Below are 17,092 nucleotides of genomic sequence, written 5' to 3'. Positions count from 1 at the left end.
ATTTTATTTATTTTTATGTTATTTTGTTTTTATTTTTTTGTTTTATTTTTATTTTTATTTTTTACTTATCTTTTTATTTTATTTTTTTTTATCTTATTTTGTACTTATTGTACTTATTTTGTACTTATTGAAACTTCTTTCTTGATTGTACTTATGTCTGGGTTGCTGTAACAACTGAATTTCCCCCCCGGGGGATCAATAAAGTAATATCTTATCTTATCTTATCTTATATAGACTCATGATATAAGCTCAACAGGGAAGTATTTCTCCACTTACAAGTAAATACACCCCTCCCCTTTAATTTGAACAAATATATAAGGCAGATTGGGCTGTTACCATGTCATTAAAACATTTCCCTGAGTCTTTGACCATCATTCAGTCTGGTCTCTGTTAGTAAAATACAGACAGAGAACTACAAGAGCCATGTCTTAGACTTCCTCAGAAAAGTAGGACACAGACTCAGCATCAGTCTGAGCTCCCTTTGTATCATAAGCACCTCATTAATCCAGGCTTGTAACCTCTAAAAATAAACACCCACCTTTTTGGCAGAGAAGGTGGTGCAGTCAGTGACGATTTTGCAGAGGCACTTCTTGTGGCACACCATTTTACAATCTGTAAGATTAAAAATAGTGGTTGTTAGGTTGTTAGGGGAATTCTTTCTTTCCGTTTATTCTGTTAAATGAATTCGTAATATTTAACGGAATTAAAAAAAGACAACAATGAAGGAGAAGAATTTTGTTGGGGTGTCAACTCACAGCTGCACATGTAGGCCTTCTCCATGCCCCAGATGTAGGAACTACACTGGTCACATGACTGCATGATGTTGACCTGATAGTTGACGAAAATATGATCCAGAGGGCTTTCCATCTAACAAAACAAGAAATCAGGGAATTAGTGATCCACATTTTGTTATACTACATGTCATTAATGGATTTTTTTTTTTTTTTAAGCTTTGAAGACTTACACTTTTATCTTTTTTTCTTCTCTTCTTCCTAGCTTTAGCAGGCTGAAAAAACACAAAGAGCATAACCATGTGTCTCTCACTTTTTAATATTTAGAATAAGCAGACTGACTTGTAATGATTCTTAATGTTTCACCTTTGCAGGCTCAGCCTCCTCTTTCTTCATCTCTCCTCTGATGAAGCCATCCAGCACTGACTGAAACAGGTTGACCACAAGCTGGACTTCCCCTTTCTGCTTGTCGCCTGCGAGGTGAATCACCTTGGTCTGGTAGCAAGACATGAGACCTTTGTAGCCAGTGGTGGGTTTCTGGTTAAGATCAAGGGACAAGAGAGAAAATAAGGAAGAGGACAGGATGGTGAGGAGGAACTATGACACAGAAGTATCATGCATGTGTTATGCACCAGCACAAAAACTCACTGGGAGAGAGTACATAGCTTTGATATTCTCTCTGAACTGCATGGTGGCAGTAACAAAGATGGCTTCTGTGGCTGACAGTGACTTCCCCCTGGAGCGGAAATCATTCACCTATTTGGGACAAAAACATAAATATTTGGTAGGTTAAGACTATAAAACAGTCTCCTGCTGTAACAAACATCTGCTTGTGTATCACTCACCTGGTTGCCCAGAAACTCATCAAGGTGCCGCAGCTCGTTTGCGTTTGTGATTTCCCGATCCAGCGAGGCGTTCCACTGCTCAGAGACCCGAGTGGCACGACTGATCTTAATGGTGGGGTTGCGGCCCAAACCTTTACCGGCACGCTCGCCATGTGGCTGGGCTGATTGGGCTACAATGGAGGGAGAATGTTTTAAAGCTTTTCATCATAAAGAGGAAGGACGGGTGAGTGAGAGATTCTTCTCTAACTTCATTTGAAACACTGAACTTAACCTCTGGAGCAGAACCTAAAGAAAGCATAAGTCCCACTGAGAAAAGAAACAACCAGTGAAGTTACTTTCATAACACTGAGCATAATCCTGCACGGGTCAGTGTTTGTTCAGAAAGCAAACAGCAGGGTGAGTTAGTCCTAGAGAAAAATAGTGATAACACAACTTTTTTTTCTTTTTTGTATTTCAAGAGGTTAGATGAAAGCGTACCACAGCTGTCCACCAGCTGTACAGCACGCCTCATCAATCTCAATATTTCGTGTCATCACAGCCACATTTCTCTTTATGAGGAAAAAAAAAATCACTCTGTGATTCAAGTGGCACCAAAAAATAAAACAGTCAAACTATAAAAAAAAAGTTAACCTCCTTGTTCCAGAAACATCCCAAGATATCTCTAACATTAGACATGGAATGAAAAGCCCCCCGTTTCCACTATTTACCTTCCCCTCCTGACCTCTCATTGAGAGTTTGGGCAAATGTCAGCTCCCCGTTGTCCGGAGTCTGGGCCTCCCTGTGTGGACGCTTCTTCAAAATCTTGCTAAAGAAACCACCTGACCTGAAAGGCAAGAAAATACATACAGTTCAGAAGAATATTCATCAAATCTTGTTTGCTGTGTGACTCTAACATCACTCAAATTGTTGGAAAGAGATTATTTGGAGTGGATTTCTTTACTTATTCATTTCTAACGGGGAATGTTTGAGTTCACAACAATGTGCTGTTTGTAATTCCCTGGATTGTCTCATAGCAACAGGCAAAACAAATAATCTACTAACTTCGTAGTCCAAATTTTCAACCTCCCCATGAAAACTTAATTATCCAAATAAAGTCTGTTATTAAACTGCTGTATGTTCAAGTTTCACTCCAGAAAAGCCTGAGCCTTAGGCGTATACTATTCTCCAGTGCTTTACTCAATTCAATTATTTAATTTTGAAACAAACGTGTGGGAAAATAAATGTTTGTATTCTGCTCTCCAGAGTGAGCACTCATTTAAAGTACCTGTCTGGTGTGGATGGGATGGAGTGTGCAGGGTCTTGATGACCAGAACCTTCCTGGTGTTTCCGCCTGAAGGAGCTTCCCTTGGAGCCGTCACTGTGGCTCTCTGAGGGGGAAATCAACTGCAAGGCAGAAAATAATTCACAAGGGATGAATTATGTGCAAGGGAACAGTTTAAAATTGTGAACCATAAAGAAATACACTCTTTACACTCTCTAGCTTTTAAAATAAGCATGACAACAGATTGAAATTTAAAGTACCTCTCTTGCTGAAAAAGCACCAGCTCCTTCAGAGCTGGGAGACAAACTGTCAACTGATGAAAAGGTAGTTTCATTCCTGCAGAAGGATGGACAGACAAATATGATCACAATGAAAATCAATTCATGAAAAAAATACAAGTATTTTTGCACTGAAAGTTTTCCTTCTCACAGAGACATTATGTTAAAATGATGTGTACTTGCTCCTTAGATTAAAAACATTGTCAGAAACAGGAGGATAGATCTGAGAATAAGACGTACAGTGGGTGTTTTCTCCTCTTGTCCTCCCTGTTATGAGGTGGTGGTGGGCCAGCATTCTCAGGTGTTTCTCCATCACTCCTCCTTCCCCTCCACTTCTCCGGCTTCTCCTTTATTGCCCCAGGACGGCGATGCAGGTTTACAGCTCCTGCCCCATCACTTAAACCATTTCTTTCAGGCACAGAGTCGGCCCGCTGCAGGGATAACGTGGACGGCCGAACAGGAGCAGGTGAAGCTTTTGCCTCCTTCTTCCCTCCTTTGTCTTCCTTCATTTTCCAGGCCACAAACGTGTACTGGTCCAGCTCTTTGCTGTCTGCCCGCTCTTTCAGCTTCGAGGACTCTTGGTTTTTGATCTTGGACTGGGAGGTTTGATCCTTGGTGCTGGCTGTTGAGGAGGATGCTCGTTCGCTTTCTCTCTGGTTGTGCTCCAGCCCTCGTCGTCTCCTCTGCTCTCTCTTCTCCTGACTCCTGGATGAGTTGCCCCTGTTGACAGATGCAGGCTGTGCTCCCTTTTGATCAGCATTGGAAGGTGCAGAGGTATTGCTGGAAGGTGCTTTATCTGGCTCTTCACCTGGGGATGTGAGTGTAAGTGCTTGGGAGGTGCCCACATCAGAGGGAAGAGCTGGTTGTGAAGCTGATTCTTCTAGTGTTTCATTCCTCAAATCCTCGTCTTCTTCTTTCTCATCCAGCTGAGGTCCAGCCACAGCCAGGGTACCGTTAGTCTCTACAGGTAATTCCTCATCTTCCAGCTCCTCCTTTTTGCCCTGTTCCTCTTCTGTGTGTGAGATTGCATTAACCTCCATGTCCTTCTCTCCTCTCTCCTCTGTCTCCTTAGCAGGGAGGTTTTCATCCAGCATCTCCTCTGTGACCAGCTCTATATCCGGATCCTCTCGTGTTTGAGGCTCCCTCGCAGGTCTGACCTCTGCTTCCTCTTTCTTTTTCTGTTCTTCCTGTGCTCTCCTGGCAGTCTCTTCCTCCTCTGTTCTCCTCCTTGCTTCCTCCTCTTCTGCCATTATCTTTGCCTGTTCCTCCATCTTCCTTCTTTCTTCCTCCTCTTGCTCTGCTTTTCTCCTGGCTTCCTCCTCTTCTTCCCTCCTTCTCCTTTCCTCCTCTTCTGCCCTTTTCTGAGCTTCTTTTTCCTCCTCTTCCTTTCTCTGTTTCTCCTCACGCAAAGACTGACACCTGTGATACATTTAGAATGACAATGAAAGGTCACATCGATTTTAAAAGGTCATTTTTGAGAGCTGCTTGTCATGACATTTCTTGTAACTCTGTGTTGTTACCTTCTTCGTGCTGAGTGTCCTCTGACCAGGGCTTGTATTTTTGTGACACCCTGTTTCTGGTGGATGTACCCTGCTCTCTGTCTGTGTCCCCTCCACAAAGCCTGAATCAGAGTGGCTGCCTGTCGCCTCTTCTCCTCTTCACAATACCTGTGCCATGTACGCTAAGCAGAAGTAGAGGGAACAGGACAGGAGATGGCAGTATTATGCACCTGAATACTCAATCAGGCACACAGCCAAAGCAATGAATATACTGACATTCCAGCCCCGAACACAAATGTTGCATTACCTGAATCAAGATGGCTGCCTGCCTCATGTCCAGAAACTCTTTCCTCTGCAGACGAGCTCTGAACCAGCGCTGGAGGTAAATGATCTTGCGCATTACATCCTTGTGCAGCGTATCCTGCAGCTGCTGTCGCTCCAGCTCCTTCAAGAACACCTGAACATAAATGACAAAGCAGAGTTTACAGGTACAGAAGAAAACAGGCTACCAGTAACAGAGGGTTTAAGGTTAACTGAATAATAAAACTCAAGGGTTCTGAGGGAGGTTTACCTTTGTTTTCCCGATCTGGTAAGTGGTGGGGTCCAGGCCCATCTTCTTACCAAGCAGTGCTGAGATGTCCTCTTTAAAGGCGGTTGCATTCTTTGGCAGCAAAACCCTGAACTGCTCAACGAACTCCTGAAAGAAAGACAAAGACAACAAAGGTGATAAAATGAGTGTACTGCTCAAGAGATGACCTATGTGATAAAGAACCTAAAGCCCAACTAATCATTTCTGGACACTGTTCTCATTTGTGTTGTTAGTAATGTTGGACGCCAGGCTTTCGACCTCTTTTCACAAGAAGCTTAGTATTTCTTCAGTGTCTGGTGTGACATATGTGTGATATTAACACCTGTAGTAAAGTTTGAGCTTTACCTGGAATGTGTACTTGGCTCCATAGCCAGACCTCCTGATGCGTACAGTTTCCAGCATTCCTGTGTATCTCAGCTGCTGAACCACCAAGGCCTCATCCAGATACATCTCTTTCTGCTCATACACCAGGACACAAGAAGCACAATAGATTAGAGGAATAATTTATTGACAATTTACAACTACTATTTCATATTGATTATGATATTAATATTTCTAATACGGACCTTTGATGCTGTTAAATAGGGAATAATTAAAGATTTGCACCAAGAATATCCATAAGCTGGAAGATGACATCACATAAGAGTTTTTATTTAAAAATTTAAACAAATAATATAAAGTCTTACCTTCTGTGCATTGGAGCGAATACAACGAATGAAGAAAGGCTCAGCTCTGTTCAGAGTCTCCAAGAGCTTGGTCAGAGAAGTCTGGAAGAAAACACAGACGAATAATGGGGGTTGTGTTTTGCTTGATTTTGACCATCATTTTAAGAAAAACGTTGTAGGGGAAGTTACCTGGAACTGGGCACTGATGCTGGGGGGCTTCTTCTTCTTGTGCAGATGGAGCAGGGACTTGGTGGTGCGATCATGCAGCGTAAGACTCACAATGAACTTTAGAGAACGAGAATCCAGCAAACTCTGCGCAGCAGGGATGTGGTTAATTAATTTTTCTACTTGCACTCATCATGACTGTAATGAAATTATGACAAACTAATCGGCTCACATCGACCTGAACCATGAAATGGGGCGTCTACTCAGACTTACCTTGGGAATGAGCTGCCTCTGCTTGGTGTTCTTGTTTTTCCTATAAAAAGGGAGAAAGAAGGTACAGAGTGAGTTAAGGGACTGAAGCCTGATTATAGCCTGAGGCACTAGGACGGAACAAGTAGTAGATGTGGCACGTGAAGCTGGGTTAGTATGAATGGCTGACTCCTTCATGCGCTGTCAGTCAGTGATGAAATCAAGGGCTTAACCTGGAAGACGGGGTGAATGACGCAAAGAGGTAAGGCATAATTGAGTGAGGAGAGGAGGAGGATTACAGTGAGGAGGAGAGGTGAGTTTGCTGCAGGAGATGGGATGCAACTCTATTTATCAGTCTAGCGGTGACTCTTGATACTCAGACAGACATGCTCTTTTGCAATCTTTACTACACAAAATGCCTTATTGACGCCAGGTTTCTCCGTGACAACAGAATTTGCAGTACATTTTAACATGCTGCTTGGCCAGATGCTCCAAGTGACCTTGCTCGCTGGCAAAGTCATCCAATGGTGTTCATGCAGCAGCTAGAAGAGTTTTTGAGGTATTTCAGATTTAGCCTCCAAGAAAAGAATTCAGCAAATGGAGCTACAAATGTCTACTACTCAATAGAAGTGTGTCTTAAAATGGTTCATGAGCTGCACATGGCTGATCTAACTACCTATACCGTGAACTAGTTAATCAGAGCAACTCCTGCCTGAGACGACTACTCTACACTGCTCTGGAGAGGATCTGATACCGGGCCTGTCTGCAGACTCACTGAAGGACGTGTCGAGGGAAGCGGAGGCGACCCCAGGACTGCAGCAGCTTGCGAGGGTCCTCACCATCCAGCTGCAAGTTCTTAATGGAGCTGATGATTTCTGCATGCATGTCTCTGATCACACCACAGACACACACCCAGTGTGTAGAGGGAAAGAGGAGGGAAGTACAGGGAGCCACAAAGGGAAAGGGAGGGAAGGGGGTAAGATTTGGAAAGAAACGACAAAAGAAGGAAGGAAAGAAAAAAAAAGTTGTAATGCTGAGTTTGATAGAACACCACTGTTAGGACACCTTAGAAGAAAAAAAAACACACCACTGCAGTTACCCAAGACAAGAGCACACGCACCCACACGCGCACACGCACACAAACACGCACACCACAGCATGGCTGGGGGTCCGATATCAAGAGGAACTTCATGCTCTGCTTGTCTAGGAAGCCCACAAAATGCTTTCTCCTGTTATTCCTGTTTATGTACATGAAAACCACAAGACACACTAGACCACCCAACCATGCTGCTATAACCTTTTTAAAGAACAGAAAAACACATACAGAGAGAAACCGGGGGTTGTATTCACACCCATATCCTTGTCACTGTGGTAGTAAACATGCAGAGCTGAGCTGGCGTTCAGTGTGGTTGGCCGTCTGTTTCCATGCTGGGTTTTTTGTGTGGCAGTAAGTTGTTACTGGTGAGACTGTTGGATTTATGGTCCTTTAATTTGGACCAGTGAAACACTGCACACTGGGTCTGGTGAGGTTAATATGGTAACGTTCCTGTGTCCCGAGCCTAGTCCATGCATATCTTTTTTTATACTTACCATGAAAACAGAGGTCAGGCAGGGAAGGAACAGGCAACACATTCAATAAGTAAGTCCAAGTGAATCTGACACCTACACTACACCCCTGTGTTTGCAGATCTGGTAAGAGCCGGATATTTTAATGATGGTACTTTGCTTTAGGAGATTTAACTAAGTTCTGATAACAGTGTGTTAAAAACAGCTCGGTGATTGAAGATCTGAAAAGCATAATGCAATATGTCAGGATTCAGTAATCCTAACAATCCAAAAATATTCTTCATGGTTTGTTTCCATTTTGAGAAGGCTCTTCCAATTCTTTTGTCTATTTGACTTGGGGCCTCTGAACACGTGTGAATACATATGTGTTCCCAAAGCTCTACAGCTGATGTGAGTAATCCAGCCGGCTAATCACAGTAGGCCAGTACAAACACCTTCCTGTGCTCTATAGCAAGAATAATAAACGTGTGAATGGTGAGAGATTACAACAGCTACAGAAAAAGGGGATTTCAGAAAGGGAGCCTAAAGTAAAGGGCAACTCTGTTGTACTGTGTTATATTGTGTGTACTGTATACTGTACTTCCTCTAATGCTTTCATTTTTAAAGAAGCAGACATTGCAACACTTCTTACACAAAATTAGATCTGGTGTTTTTTTCATTGGAGCAGACTCAGAAAATAGAGCAAACTTGCATCTGTTACCAAAACAACCCCACACTTCCTTCCTGCTTGGCCTCATGTCTTCATTGCTTTCTCCTTTGTTTTCTGTCCTTCTTCAACTAAATTCACTTACTTCTTACTCTCATAGCTAGCAAAGATGTCTTCAAAGGCCTCTAGAGGGCGCTCCTCTGAGTGATCAAAGTAGAAATCGAGCATAGAAGCTCGTCTGTGGATGGGAAAGGGAGAGGGAGAGGAGAGAACCGCACACACCAGAGTCACCAAAAGGTGGAGAGGATATGGGTGATGAGATAAGGTGAAGGAATATTGATCAATCCAAGGTCAATTCAGGTCAGATATGTCATAATATGTAAGAGGAACATAGTTTAGGTGTTTTACATCATCATTCCTTCCTCGTGTCATCAAGCACCACAGGATAAATGTGAGGTCCACAGTTCCCCATAATTTTCGAAACATTACTTCATCCAGAAGCATCAAAAGGAAGTATGCTATGCATTTCACAAGTTGAGGAAAGGTTGAAACTTCATGAGAGCTGTACATTTGATTCACATTTAAATTTATCAGTCCATGTTGCATGAAGAAAAAAAACAGTCAAAGAAATGACTCATTCTCTACAGGCACTGTGGAAGGAGTACTCCAGACCTGATAGTGAGGAAACCAGATCGAACAATAGTGAAACATGCATCATGGTTTTAAGGTAGATTATTTTTAGGACTTACTTGTACATTCTGTCTACTGGGGCATTGGATCGCTGAAGCTCTCCCAGTGGAGTTCTTGAGATTGGACGGACAACGCCTTGAACAAAGAAACAACAAAACACGTAATTAATACTCACTTTTAACAAGTTAAACAAAGTAATTATCGTAAGTAGTTATTCAAGAACGAAAAGGTTGATTAGAGTCACATGACTGTGGCAGTTTTGCCTTTTGTCTTAACTTTATTTAATTTTGTTAATCCACATTGAAAGGCACCGACGTTCTAGGGGCTAAGTTTTGAGAGCGTAAAAATAGACTAAAAGAGGGATGAGAACTGCAAAAAATGTCTAAATCTCTTAAAGCCTCACATGTCTCCATTTTTTTGTGTGCTGACATGCAATGCTAATTGAAGGCAATGAAACTCTAAAGTTTGGGTAAGAGATGTCCAAGTGTAGTTAAAGATGAGATGATAATTATTAGACTTTAAATCTGTGTTTACATATCTGCTTATAAAAAACACAGTTTATTTGCGCTGCATCAACACCACTTTTATAACACCTCTGACTAATGAAGATGTTCTATCATCAGCACAATTCAGATAGCATTAGCTTCATCAACTACAAAAATAGTGAGGCTCAGTCTTAAATATTGTTTTGACTTGTGACATGCTGACACTATCATATCCATGATTTACCTGACGTCTTTGCAGCCCACGTGCGGCCTGCTTCATTAAAAGCAGCGATGCCTCTGACGGTGGCGCGCAAGATGCCCCATCTAAACATGGCCACTGGGTCCATGCCGATGAGCTGGCGCACATATGCACGGTCGCTGCTCCGCAACAATGCCACAATGTCTGGACGCATGTGGTCTGTGTTCTTCTCCCGGAAATCCTGGCAAGAGCAAACATAAATCAAGAAAATTACAAATAACAGCATCAGGTATTATTAAAGGGTAATTAAATAAAGAAGTAAAAGCCCTTTTGCTTTTGTTGCCTGATGTCTTTTGTATCTGTTCCTACCTTGATTTGATATTTGACTTTCCCAGCAAAGTGGCGAATGACGAAAGCCGGCTCCATGACTGGTGTGGGGACAAAGTACTTGTTCCCCTGGTGCTGCTGCTTGAATTTGGCTAATAACGTTTCATCTGTTGCATGAGGAAAGCTGATACACAGACACAGAGGACAACAAAATAAGGAAAGGAGGAGGCACAGAAGGAGAGCAAAAGATAATGTGTGACTGACTGATGGACAGCCTCCAAATACGAGCTTCATTCCTACTGACAGCCACAAGACATGAATGAAACAGTGAGGGTTATGTGTAGCTGTTCTTACTTGCTCTCCTCATCCAGCAGGTAGAGCAGGCCGGTTGGTTTCTTGCTGATGAGATGGATACAGCCCACATTGTCGGTGTAGTCGATGTTGTGCCAGGTGATTCCCTCTGCTTGGTACTCTTCCTGGATGAGGCAACACAGAAGATTTTGAAATCAGATGAATCCGAGACATGCAACAACACCATTTCTCTTGTAAGCTGAATGACTTCATCCACTGGTCTAAAATGCAAATTTACACTTGATAGATCAGATGTAACAGTATACTGTTTTTAGAGTCAAGCTTTATCAAAATCTATCCACATATTTTCTTATCAGATCTAATGTTGATTTTCTTTCTGCTGTTTTAGCCAAGAACACTGAAGGATAAGATAAAATTCAAAACTCTCATGAGAACTATTCTCCGTTCAGATATCAGGAAATGCTTTGACGACTCACTGTTGAAGTATTCATTAATATAAACAGAGGAATGAAGAGATGTTGAACAGCTTTAATCAAAGAGGAGAAATTCTTCGAATGGGAAATTATTCTGTGTTAAGTGACAAAAGTATGGATGCATGGAAAAGCAAACAGGACAACTGACCTGCTCCAGATTGAAGATGTGGTGGTTAAAATAATATTGCAGCTGCTCGTTTGCATAGTTGATGCAGAACTGTTCAAAACTGTTTGTCTCAAAGTCCTCAAAGCCAAAAATGTCCAGGACACCAATGGACAAGCACTGGAAAACAACACATATTGATGAGGAACAGGAAAAAATGTACAATAATCAACACAAAAAACTGCATTTCATTATTTATAGTGTTAAATTATACATGTTTGTGCTGTTGTGTGTAAGTGTTTTGTCTCTCACTGGAACATGTTCTTCCATATCTTTCTTGTTAAGCAGTGCGTGATTGATGCGCAGAACGATCCAGTCAAACAAGGCGCTGTACAAAGATTTGGCCATGGAGTCTCTGGCGGTGATTGCCTGAGAGAAGAAAGAGGGTTTAAACAGTGTGGCTAAACCATTGATGAATATAACAGGACATATTCAAAAGTCAGTTTCATGGCATGCTTTGGATTAAGATAGTATTACAACACACTAAGTTCAACTGGGGAAAAAAGGAATGCAAATAAGTTAAGCATGACATGTTGACATGTTGAGAGAGAAATGGTGTAAGAAAATGAGCATGAGGAAGAAGGACACAGACAAAGACAAAAATCATTGTGTTTCATAATAAGTTGCAGGATTCCCCTGTGTTTGGTTCCTACCTCTGAGTGGCTGTAAGGGAGGATCAGCTTGTCATTGACAGTCACCGTTTTCCTCTTTGTCAGAGCCTCGACCAGCAGCTCCTCTTTCACCTGGAAGGGAACCCACTCGGGTTAAAACTGACACTCTGACAAATCATACAACCAGAGCCGGCCCTAACCGATTTGGTGCCCTCGGCAAGATTTCAACTGGTGCCCGTTGTATTGTAAACAACTCCAACAATCACATCACATACACACTGAAAGACAATTGACATCCAGCTTTATGTTTTGCAGGTTTCCTTTGTTTTAAAATAAAAATGACCTCTAAAAGAACATTAATAAAATGGTAATAACACTGATATTTAGCAGGGAAATAATGATACAATTTAAAAATGCAAAATGTAATAGTAGTAGAATTTATTCAGTCATTATATAACAATAATTTTCACAGTGCAGACACTTTCAACAAAGCAACAGTAATTAAGTGATCATATTCTATCTTATTTTATTATATATTTGCACTGTTAATGTATTTTAGTATTGTACTGTATGTTATGTTTGTCATTTGTGCTGCTTTTGATCTGTACAGCACTTTGGTCAACCCTGGTTGTTTTAAACATGCTCTATAAATAAAGTTTGAGTTGAGTTGACTGAAAAGGCAGAAGCAAAATGCTTATTTAAGCCTAACTTACATTTTCTATCTAAATAAGCTAACAGCTTCCAAAGTGTAAAGGAAACAACAACAAAACAAAAACAGGTAAATCATGAACACTTAAAGACTTCAAAAAATGATTTACATACCATTATTTTTAAAACTAAAAGTGAATCACAAGCTTTTAAATGCTTACTGGCATCATTCCGCAATTTAATCCAAAATTAAATTAGATAAAACAATATTGTTTTTCCTATTATCTTCAAATTTTCTTCCTCACTCATTTAGCGGGGCCCCCTATCAATCAAGCTTTATTTATATAGCACCTTTCATACAAATAAAATGCAATCCAAAGTGCTTTACAGCGATTGAAAACAAGAAAGAAGCAGAAATGAAACAATGCTAAGACATTTTAGTGGAAGATAATAATAATGATAATAATAAAACTAATAAAAATACAAATTAAAATAAGAACAACATAAAAATAAAATAAAATAGAGACCAATGCACACCAAAATAAAATATGTGTCATTAAAATAAGTTAAAGCATCAAAATTAAGAAATAAAAATAGTTAAAATAAATAGATTTAAAAGGTAAGGATAAGAGTTGAAAAATAAAACTAAGGCTGAAAAATATCAATAAAACTGAGTAGATAAATAAAATTAAATAAATGAATGAATAAATACATAAAAATAGAATAAGATAACAGTTAAAATTCCTAAAATAATAAAGCAACATTTAAATCAATATTATATTAAAAGGTAGGTAATAAAATTGTTAAACCCTACATAAAAGCCAGACTGAATAAATACGTTTTTAGTTTACGTTTAAAAGTCTCAATATCTCCATCAGCTCCTATGGATGGCCGGCGCCCTTAGAATTTGCCTATACTGCCTATGCCACGCGCCGGCCCTGCATACAACTCACAAAAGGAGTCCCTAAAAAGCTCTGAGTATGTTACCTTCAACAGGTCAGAGAGCGTGGCCAGGACCTCAGGTGGTCCAACATCCAATCCTTCATCTCGGCCTGTCGACTTTCTCCTGTAGGTCACGTTACCCAGATACAAGATGGCCGAAAGCACAGAGAAGATCCTGTAACGCAAAAAATAGCATGAATCACATGTGACAGTTTCACAGCCTTACACATAATACTGCCTTCTGGCATACAGTGCAAAAAGTCTTATCGTCTGTTTGCACTCAACTACAAAAATGAATAGCAGCATTGTTAGCACTACATCTGCATGCTGTCTCTAATAAACTGTTACATTAGCCCATCAAATATATTAGCCCTTTGAGCTGTTTGTTCTTTAAGAAGAGTATTTGTTGTAATCTATTTGTTTGGAAATGTGACCCAATGTTTAGACCAAAATAACCTCTGGTTCCAGGACTGAGTGAAAACAGGAAGATCTTTCTTGCATTACGTATGATAAACTGAATGTTTTTACTAATTCACTTACTGTTTCTTGGTAGCGGGAAGGAAGCCAACCATCTCCATTGCCTGCTGCAGCCTTTCAAAGTCATGACGAAGGTCTTCCTCATCTTCAATCTTAAAGTTTTGCTACAAAGAAAGACAGTTAGTGTAGTTAGTTACCATACAGTTAGTTTAGCCGTATTGAAGAAAAGGAAAATTGAATAACAAACAAGAATGAAGGAAAACAGGAGACTGGAAAGCAAGAAAGGAGAACAATGCCTGCTTCATTTACATGCAGGACACATGTCAGCGGTTAGCTGGGAGTTTATACAGCAGCTCATTCAGATGCTTGACAGTCTGCATGAATAGAGTCCACACACAGAGTAACAGTTTTACCTTAAAGGTCACACTTGTAAATGTTAACGTCTGTAGAGATGAGACTTTAAGCGACTTGATTGGATGGGACAGGGGAGCAGAACCGTACCTGCTTGAGGTAGAAGTATTCTTCAGGCGGCAGCAGCTTGAACTCCTTCCTCTCCTCGTCTGAAGCTCCCAATAACAGGTAGTAAAACACATGGTAGTTCCTGTTAAAAAACAATAAAAACAATTAAAAAATTTAAAAAAAGGTCTTCTTTATTGTCAAAAACTGCAGTATGCACCAGACATACAAAGGATTTGATATTACATTTCTCTCTCAGACCCTAGCAATGACAACAAAAGATAAACATAGGAAATAGCTAGAAAAAGATAAGCTAAAATTAAAAAGAGTAAGCTATTAAAAATAATAAAATAGTTTTTAAACAGTGTAAAAACTTTGCTATGGTGCAATTTAAAATCAAAGTGAGTGTGTGCGTTTCAGTCCTGAGGATGACAGACCTCAACGTTGATTATATTATTATTATTATATATACTGATTATAATACAGGTTCCTTAAGCCAATACTTCAAACTGTATCCATAAATGTTGTATCTAAATGTACTCCCATTAGACGGTTTATTCCTAAGCACATATATCATTTGTTTGTTTTATTATCTAGCAAGCAGTTATCAGTTGATATGAGCTCAATGTTTATGGTCACAAATAAGCAGAGTTTTAATAATAAACCAAGAGTCAACATATTGTAAAAAGCTAATAGACAGAAGGCAATTTCTGGAGCTTAATTATGTTAATATCAGTTTTCCACTTGTGCTATCAGTGGGCAAGAAGGCAGATAGGCGACAGAGCTTTGCTTAGAATCCCATGGGAGTAATGAGTTTCCACACTTATCACTAAGAAACATGACATCATTCTGTAGACTCACTCCCTGACTAGACAGGCGGGACAAACGGTCAACAGCAACTGTAGGTCAGGTAACTGACAGCTTGCAGCACAGGCTGTTAATAGCCTGAAGGTAACAGAGGTGGGTTTGTCAATACGAGAAGACAACATTTTCCAAAACAAGCTGGGGAAATCTGTGAATGGGAAATGTGAATGAGTAACGCTCTTCCCACTCATAACAGCTACAGGATGTTTTATTAAAGCATCAAATGCTTCAGCTGAGCAGCTCAGGGGAAGGCTGTGGTGTATAGACCAACCCCCATGAGAGCTAATGTGAAAATTGATGTGTAGGTATACTTAATGGAAAGAGTCAAACATCTTCAGTAATCACCACTTAATGGCTTAAGCTTTGCTGTTCATACAGTCAGAAAGGGAGTATTCATATTAAAGTCAATGTTTGTTTTTTCTTCTTTTGGTTTCCTTTATTATATTAGGTAATCAAAAGTTGAAAAATTAATCAGAGATAAATGAGACTTCAAATTAAAAGGACAACAATTAATTTGCTCGCTCTAAATAACTGTTTGCATATTAGTCACTAAAGTAGCAATAGACTGTTAGTCTAGCTTGTGGTGAGCATGACAGTGAGTAATATGTGTTTGCATGTGAGGAGGGGAAGTTGACGTGGACACAGTGAGTGTGGCTGAGTCTCTCGAAACTGAAAGATAGGAAAGTGTTTTTTTTCTGTCCCATATGTTTGTAAAGTAGCAACAGTTAATTCTTATCTCAAACAAACAGGAGTTACTACACGTCATGTTAAAATGAGGAAACCAAACCATGTTAATTTGATCCTCTCCTGTGTCTACCACTGAGAGCACACAGCTTAGTAATCATAGTTTTAACATATGTCCATAGTCATGCATTAAATGGCTGATATCTCGGTCTACAGTGTCTGAGTCTGAGACTACGTGGGTGTTTACGAGTTTTGGCAGAGGGACATCTGAAGTAAACACGTGTGATTGTAGCCCTCGGTTGAACTTCATTTTCCAGCCATCAAAGGCCTGCCATGTTTGTACAGAGGGTCCTGTGAAGGTCATTGGGGGTTAAAGGTCAGGACCCCTCCTGTTGCTCCTTACCTCTCATTCTTCTCTCTGGAGACCAGACGAGACTTCTCCAGAAGATACTTCTCCACCACGGCCCTGAAAAGGCAGAGAAGGGGAGATAGAAGAGGATGAGAAAAAAAGGGTAAGAAGAAAAACAATAAGGAGGAATCACTTAACACTAAAGGTCACTGAGCTGTGTTTCTCTCTGTCTGTGTGTGTGTGTGTGTGTGTGTGTGTGTGTGTGTGTGTGTGTGTGTGTGTGTGTGTGTGTGTGTGTGTGTGTGTGTGTGTTCAGGTCAAATGTGAAAGTGGGCTGGTAATGAAAATTGAGGGGAGGAGCAGGAGGGGAAGTGAAGGCAGATGGTCGAAACAATCAAGGAGTGCACAAAGCTTTCAGACCTGGTCGGATGGATCATAGCACATCAAACATCACACAACAACATGCACACAACAGCTGGACAAAGTTTGCATCCACTTATTTTGTTGTAAAGTATATTGTAGTCTGACAGAGGAGACTCAGAGGCTGCCACAGAAGTAGAGGTATGCTTTCAGACCACTGCAGTCATGAGATATGCACTTTTAAAAGCAGTGGTATTTACCCAGTACAACGGGCCAGAGCCATAAAGTTGTCCAAATCAGATTTTATAAGTCAGAGTAGCTTTTTCTAAAGCCAGGCAAAAACAACACTGACGCCAGTCTTCATGACACGCTAAGAATAGAGCTGTTCTGTGAGAAACACAGCTGCCTCCATCGGCTAAAAGTAGTCACAGTTAAAAACAGATTAACTAACACTCATACTTCATACATCTGCTTTATAGACCTGCTAGTGAGAGATTTTTACTCCATTTCTCTTATTCCAAAACTAGTCTATAATGTAGCTTCTCTGCAAAAAAACAA

The 17,092-nt window shown here is 40.5% G+C and overlaps 1 protein-coding gene across 6 annotated transcripts in view; it reads right to left on the bottom strand.

Annotated features, from left to right (window-relative positions):
• LOC117830117 (unconventional myosin-IXb) overlaps positions 1–17,092 on the bottom strand; it is a 68,087-nt gene that overhangs the window by 5,827 nt on the left and 45,168 nt on the right. For 4 of the 6 annotated variants that reach the window (XM_034708116.1, XM_034708079.1, XM_034708088.1 and 1 more), the window contains 30 exons: positions 16,229–16,291; positions 14,323–14,422; positions 13,885–13,985; positions 13,390–13,519; positions 11,797–11,886; positions 11,396–11,512; positions 11,129–11,263; positions 10,550–10,671; positions 10,238–10,379; positions 9,914–10,109; positions 9,244–9,319; positions 8,640–8,732; positions 7,058–7,171; positions 6,307–6,346; positions 6,058–6,180; positions 5,890–5,970; positions 5,549–5,659; positions 5,186–5,311; positions 4,922–5,071; positions 4,636–4,796; positions 3,356–4,534; positions 3,098–3,173; positions 2,841–2,959; positions 2,284–2,399; positions 1,577–1,746; positions 1,380–1,487; positions 1,098–1,268; positions 965–1,006; positions 756–867; positions 539–612 (listed from right to left, as the gene is read on the bottom strand). In XM_034708116.1, coding sequence (XP_034564007.1) covers positions 539–612; positions 756–867; positions 965–1,006; positions 1,098–1,268; positions 1,380–1,487; positions 1,577–1,746; positions 2,284–2,399; positions 2,841–2,959; positions 3,098–3,173; positions 3,356–4,534; positions 4,636–4,796; positions 4,922–5,071; positions 5,186–5,311; positions 5,549–5,659; positions 5,890–5,970; positions 6,058–6,180; positions 6,307–6,346; positions 7,058–7,171; positions 8,640–8,732; positions 9,244–9,319; positions 9,914–10,109; positions 10,238–10,379; positions 10,550–10,671; positions 11,129–11,263; positions 11,396–11,512; positions 11,797–11,886; positions 13,390–13,519; positions 13,885–13,985; positions 14,323–14,422; positions 16,229–16,291 — 4,438 coding nt within the window. The remainder of the gene's footprint in view (positions 1–538; positions 613–755; positions 868–964; positions 1,007–1,097; positions 1,269–1,379; positions 1,488–1,576; positions 1,747–2,283; positions 2,400–2,840; positions 2,960–3,097; positions 3,174–3,355; positions 4,535–4,635; positions 4,797–4,921; positions 5,072–5,185; positions 5,312–5,548; positions 5,660–5,889; positions 5,971–6,057; positions 6,181–6,306; positions 6,347–7,057; positions 7,172–8,639; positions 8,733–9,243; positions 9,320–9,913; positions 10,110–10,237; positions 10,380–10,549; positions 10,672–11,128; positions 11,264–11,395; positions 11,513–11,796; positions 11,887–13,389; positions 13,520–13,884; positions 13,986–14,322; positions 14,423–16,228; positions 16,292–17,092) is intronic. The other 2 variants (XM_034708103.1, XM_034708107.1) reach the window with 2 other exon arrangements.

The sequence above is a fragment of the Notolabrus celidotus genome, chromosome 2 (genome assembly GCF_009762535.1).
Source record: "Notolabrus celidotus isolate fNotCel1 chromosome 2, fNotCel1.pri, whole genome shotgun sequence".
Lineage (NCBI taxonomy): Eukaryota > Metazoa > Chordata > Actinopteri > Labriformes > Labridae > Notolabrus > Notolabrus celidotus.
This window is presented reverse-complemented; position numbering and strand designations above follow the sequence as displayed.